We start from the raw sequence: 6,246 nt of genomic DNA, 5'->3' as shown, positions 1-6,246 counted from the left end.
TTTGTAAAATGGTACAGCTTTTTAAATATCTGAAATTACACTCTTAATACCAGTCAGTCAAGCATTATAATATGATAATCAAGTATTATTTAATAATAGAAGTTTAGTAATTAGAATTAAAACTTGGTAACCATGAACTTAGGACTGGTGCTGGTGCTTTTTTTGGTCATTCAGTATTCCTGTAAAAAAACGAACAATAACACTGATAAGATTTTATTATTATTAAATGAATTCTACTAATAAGAACAATATAAAAATGCACTAAGGATTAATGAACTACTGGATTCATGAATATTAATCAGGTTGTGTGAGTTTGCTCGAACTGATTCGCTGAAATCAAAACAGGGACGATAATAGGTGAGCACCAGCCAATGAGATTGACGTTTGCGCATTAGTTCTGCCTACTACAGGAAAACCCGGCAGTTCTTAAAAGCTGAAGAATTCCAAAGGAACTACAAAGTATATCGTTTACATGTAGCGTATCAATTCTGCATGTTATGTAAGACTCTCGCTCTTTGCTCAAAGTGAGAGAAAGCGACGGCGAGTCGTGCGCCTTCACATTAGAAACACATTACGCCAAATACACAAACACAGGTGCACTGTGCATCCATTCAGATGAACTGAAAAATATCACAGATCGCTTGACGGAGAGTGAAACTCTGAAGCGCTCAGTCACAGTGTTCTGTGAGTGAAAATATATCTGTGCTAATCATATACTCAGCCTCCAACTCGCACACTGGCGAGTAAAATCTGAGAATTGATTAGCCATTGGCTAATATTAGACATAATTTAGTCGCCCAGAGTGAAGATTTAGTCGCATATGCGAGTGATTTACTCGCAATGTAGAGGGTTGACAGTCTATGAGCACGAAGCGCTTACAATGTGCGCACATTGGAAGCGCTTCGTGTTAAAAACTGCAAAGCACAAAGGGAAGAGAAATTGATGCGTAGGGTATTATATCTGTGCAACAGTTATTGAGCCTTTCTTTTAACCATTTTTAAATTTCAGTTACTGTGCACGTTAAAAACAATTTCTAGTCTTTTCTACACCCATGTTTTGTTCTCACAGACACCCGGCAGCAAGTAACAAAACAACATTAAACTCCGGCAAGAAGATAAAGTCCTTTTTGCAAAATCATAGACATGTATTTACAAATCAAGTATAATGGGAACACAGAATGATCTTGGAGAGACCTCGTAACCGAATGCGACCAGGGTTTAAAGGCTGAACGAATGACTGACAGCCACAGAGGAGAAAAGAGTGTGTGAACTTTAATGTAAGAACTTAAATATTCATATGTAGCTCACATTAAGCTATCGTATGGCTTCAGAAGTAACACAGAATAATTCGCACAATCCAAAAAAATAAATAAATTCTCGGATTTGGATCGGCTCTCTCTGGCCGATACACGATCCGAGAAAAATGGCACTATCGGAGCCGATACCTGATATGAATATCGGATCATCGCATCCTTAAGTATAACACACATTGATAATTGATGTCTTTATTTTATTAATTAGAAAAAAACATGAGTAAATTTGACTAACATTTTATAATGGTAAATATTCCATTTTAAAATGTATTAACATTGTAAATTACATTATTATATACGTTAGTATAATTATGTTATAATAATTAAATGATAAAAATGAAGACATTAGTTATCAATATATTAAAAATAAAACATGAAAATATTGAGCTAACATTTTAAACACAAATTTACACTTATTTTCACTTTGAAATGTGATTTAACATCCACATACTTCAGTTTAGTATAAAATGAAGATATCAATTATCAGAATACTAATTTAAAAAGTCAGATAACGTTGACTAAAATTAATCAAATAAATCATTTTAAATAAGTCCGTTTGAAAAGTCATTAGCATTTACATGTAGTAGCAGTATTTTCAAATAATCATCATTGATATGACATATATTAACTTGAATATAAAACATGAATTAAAAGCATTTTAAATATCTGTCAATTTGAAAAGTGATTAACATTTGTATATTAACATTCATATTATTAATTAATAAGCATTAATAGAAGCATTAGTATAATTATATTAGTCAATTCTATTTGTATTTACACTATTTTCTGAATTAATGTTAATGAAGAATAAAACCATGATTATTTTAAGAGACATTCTTAGTCCTCAACACAATGATCATATATACAGACTGAAAACTAATTTTTCTCATGTATTTAGGTGGACAAGCTGGAGACCTCCGAATCCTTGAGGAAAGAAGAGGAGCAGGCCACAGAGACTCAACCCATTGTTTATGGTAAGCAAATTGCCAAGAAAATTGACTAGTATTTATGTTTTTTTTTTAAATATAATGAATACTATTAAATGCATTTTTTAAATAATTTTTCCAATATCTCATTCCTCAGGCACGCCTCAGCTCATGCTGACAGCAGGTCCCAGTGTGCCTGTCCCCCCGCAGCAGGCTTATGGCTATGGGTACACAGCAGCGCCTGGCTACCCCCAGGCTCCTCCGGCACAGCCGGGTTTCGGTTACGGCATGTAAGGACCTCCCCGTTTCCCGCTCGCCCCTCTTCCAGCTGCCGCTTGGTTCGGTCCAGCACCCCTATGGATCTCTCTCCCTCAATCCGCCACAAGTCCAACTCTACCACTTTGTGCTCACGACCGGGGATTTGAGCAAATGTTTATTCTTTTACTTTAACTTTTTTAAAATGATCGTTTTTGTTTATTGTTTTCTTTATACCATCATGAAGGACTTTATTTCTATATTGTCAAAGATTTCATCAAGAATTATTTTTTTCACATTCCAGATACTTACTAGATTTAATTTCCTGTCAGTTTTATGTCAATAAAAGGGGAATGGTGTCTACAACGAGGAGGCTTGTGGGAGAAGCAAGTCAGCTTAATTAAAATGACGAAACAAAATCAGATTTGCACTCCGTAGTCAGAGGAAAAACAACTAATGTATCATTTTGGTGTGTGTGAACAACTTGTTCAGTCTGTCAGCATTTAATATTGTATATTCTAGGGAAGAAAATAAAACGGAGAAAGAAAAAAACTACCGCCTCCACAAACACTAGTCAATACCAGTAATTCAGTGGGGGTGTGCGTAGCTCTCAAAATAAATATTAAAAAGTTATTTTAAATGCATAAACATGCATTCATATGGCAACTTTAAACCTTTTCCCTGACCTATGCAGGTTCTCCCAATTTTTGTTTTCCATATGAAAAACAAACTTTTGTTGTGCAGTAACTCGTACTCATTGTGTGGGACCATCCATTTGAGGAGGGATAATGATTCAAATATATATAAATATATATGTGGCTCTCCACACCTCTGTGTGTTTTACTAACCTTACCTCTCTGTGCTGCAGTGTGTATGTGTGCGTATGTGTGTATGCTGGTTGTTGTGATGTTTAGGTCACTGTACGGCACCGAATTGAGACTAGAAAGCCAGTTTATCCTGCCAGTTATTCCTAAACTTAGTTTACCCTTTATTTGTAAAGAAGTGAAATCACAAATGGTTTAAGAACGAAGATTAAACTAACTCCCTGTGTGTCCTGTACTCAGTTTTCACTGAGTTGAGATTAATCATACACATATATTGTAGTGATCTGATTGTGCACAAAGAGAATGAGATTTTTTTTTTCCCCCCAGATTATCATATAAATAAAGGCTTCTTGTTTGTCAAGAAAAATCTGGTCTAAACATAGCTTCATGTGCCATGTATTTTTTTTCCCAACACACTTTGTAATTTCTCCTCCATACTCACTGGACACTTTCAGACATTCAGAACATAAATGAAGCTCTACGGTGGGAATTTGTGGCTTTATCACTCGTGTAAATAAAACTATGTTCAGAATCAGAATCTAATACTTAAGAAGCCAGTTTGACATCAATCCAGTGTTTTAAATCTAAATGTTCACAGAATTGATTATACAAGCTTTGCTGCGCGATTGAAAAAGGAACGAGGTGATTTTTTTTTTGCGTCAAAGTTAAACAAACAGAAGTCATTTATTCCATTGGGTATGAGGGGGGAGACTGAAATATGATAGAAATGAGATTCCCCAAAATAAAATTTTCCTGTGCATAAGACTTATGACACAAAATTGACTCCTGTTCAGTGACGGAATGAGTGCACTGTTTACTTAAAATAAATGGTTAAACCTATAAATCAATGTGTCATTAACCCTTTTAATTCATCTTCACCACTCTTTGTAGTTGTAGAAAAATGATAAGTTTAGTCGCATCATAATCCAATAGTGTTATTCAATACAATTTTAGGTGTCCAGTCACTTTATCAATAAGATCAGCTAGTCCTGGTCCCACGCCAAGAACCGTCCGAGACCCTGGTGCAATTTGGGTTCTTCCAGCATCTTGGATTAAACTGACCGGCAGTCCGACCTCTTTGGCGTGGGACAGCAGCTCCAGCAGACAGTCCTCATCTGGAGCCTTGACCACCACTTTGGGCTGACCGCAGTACTCCCACTGTTTCAGGAGCTCTGGGTTTCTGCGCTGGACCTGCTTGAAGGCGGACACAGCGGCATGGGAGCACTGGGCTGCCACTTTACCTTTGCCCATCTTCAGATCGGTTCGGACCACCAGGATCATTTTGAACTCTCCGCTCTCACCCATCACACTGGCCTCGCTGCCAGCACCGGCGCTGTTTCCTAAAGCTGCCATCATGCTGCGGGACGATCTGCCCAAACGCCCACTGAGGTGCCATCCGAGGCAGAGCCCACAGCCTACACCTGCCAGTATACCCAAAGCGACAGGCCCATACAGAGAGTCCATCCTCCTATCTGATGAAACACAAGAGTGAGTGATTCATAACATAAACATCAGTGCAGTTCTCTACCTTTACACAAAATTACCACGTTAACCATAGTATAAAGGTTAATATTACTACGATAAAACTGGTACCATCAACAAATGGCACATAAAGTGAAACAAAATGGCAGAAAGATTTGTATCACATATTAATTTACTATGTTTATATTAGTAACAATAACTGTTACTATAGTATTTTAACCACCGGAAACTTAGGTTTACCATTCATGTAAATAAAAATATGCTAACACTCGACTTATTAATATGAAGCCAGTTAGACAAATTCAGTGTTTTAAATTGATCATATTAGCCTCGTTGTGCAGTTGAAAAAGGAAAAAGAGCATATGTAATTAAATGATTAAAAGATAGCAAAAACACCGTGTGGAGGAAATGTTATGTTTATTATGTGTCCACATTAGTAACTTAACAACTGTTACTATAGTATTTTAGAGGAAGCGCTGGGATCTGCAGTATGGGTACAGTATCAAATAAGTATTAATATTTGTGCTAATAATCTATAAAACGATCACTTTCTGCACTACATTCGTCAATGACAATGCTGTCAGTCTAGCCGGCTGGATTAAATCTAGGTAAAACGAGTTCGCTTAAACGACCCTCTAACGAGCTTTTATTAGCTATACTAACCGGTGCTGGTGAGACTATTCAGTATAAACGTGTTTCTGAACTTCTGATATCAGACTCACCAGCAATCCCAATGATTCAGCAACCTGAAGCTGCCTGCAAACTCCACGAGCCGCTTCTTTCAAGCCGACGCTGAATGATGACGTCACGTGTTTAAAGCAACCGCGCAAATCCGAGAAATATTCAGCAAAAATCGAGTCCGATTTCTATAATATGTATTTTATCCTTGTGAATCAATATTTTAATATGTTCACCTTTGTTTCACATCTTCATTCTGCATTATTTAGAAAGGAAATTGTCCAGCATCGTTTCATTAGGCGGTGAAAAGGTGTTGTTGCATTTTTTTTGACTAATAATGCACATGACATTTAAAACCGTAAGTGTGATGCCTCAAAATCTAGCAAACTGCCTTCCTAGACAGCATTTTGAGAGACCACGGGTTAGTTCCCAGCTACACGGTTCGACTCATTTCTAAACTGGTGCATGCATTAACAGCAGCCTATACTCAAACTCTTATCTGGGCAGTTTTAATTCTTTACTCTTTTGAACCCCAGAGACCCAGCCTAATTTAAGACAGTGTAAAGAAGCTTTGAAACTAGACACTGTGTTTTTCGGGCCTGGCCTCTCATGGTTTTACACCCTTAGTGTACCCCTGGGAGAGCAGGTGTGCTGTGGATTGTGTAAGACTTAAACTACTGACAAAATGTTCTTGATTCTGACATTCGAGATTGTCTTACCTGCTGGGGTTTTTGTTGTTGTTGTTTGTTTATCCAGGCTGCTGTTCATC

General features: G+C 37.1%; 2 protein-coding genes across 5 annotated transcripts in view; one reads left to right on the top strand and one right to left on the bottom strand.

The window, feature by feature from the left end:
* Positions 1-3,495, top strand: part of LOC107548879 (clathrin heavy chain 1-like) — a 58,778-nt gene extending 55,283 nt beyond the window's left edge. For all 4 annotated transcript variants that reach the window (XM_016229722.1, XM_016229721.1, XM_016229724.1 and 1 more), the window contains 2 exons: positions 2,211-2,286; positions 2,396-3,495. In XM_016229722.1, the coding sequence (XP_016085208.1) occupies positions 2,211-2,286; positions 2,396-2,532 (213 nt within the window). In that variant the 3' untranslated portion in view covers positions 2,533-3,495. The remainder of the gene's footprint in view (positions 1-2,210; positions 2,287-2,395) is intronic.
* A 141-nt stretch (positions 3,496-3,636) lies between these two features.
* On the bottom strand, positions 3,637-5,597 carry ptrh2 (peptidyl-tRNA hydrolase 2). The gene is made up of 2 exons (XM_016229725.1): positions 5,522-5,597; positions 3,637-4,789 (listed from the first exon to the last, which is right to left on the bottom strand). The coding sequence occupies exon 2, from the start codon at positions 4,779-4,781 to the stop codon at positions 4,257-4,259; it is 525 nt and encodes a 174-aa protein (XP_016085211.1). The 5' UTR covers positions 4,782-4,789; positions 5,522-5,597; the 3' UTR covers positions 3,637-4,256.
* Between the last annotated feature and the right edge of the window lie 649 nt (positions 5,598-6,246).

Source organism: Sinocyclocheilus grahami, unplaced genomic scaffold (genome assembly GCF_001515645.1).
Source record: "Sinocyclocheilus grahami isolate Dianchi unplaced genomic scaffold, SAMN03320097.WGS_v1.1 scaffold356.1, whole genome shotgun sequence".
Lineage (NCBI taxonomy): Eukaryota > Metazoa > Chordata > Actinopteri > Cypriniformes > Cyprinidae > Sinocyclocheilus > Sinocyclocheilus grahami.
Note: the sequence above shows the minus strand (reverse complement) of the source record. Positions and strands in the feature narration are given on the sequence as shown.

Bases quoted from the DNA above. Each gene is read 5' to 3' on its own strand.
- ptrh2 (XM_016229725.1), bottom strand. From the start codon at position 4,781: ATGGACTCTCTGTATGGGCCTGTCGCTTTGGGTATACTGGCAGGTGTA.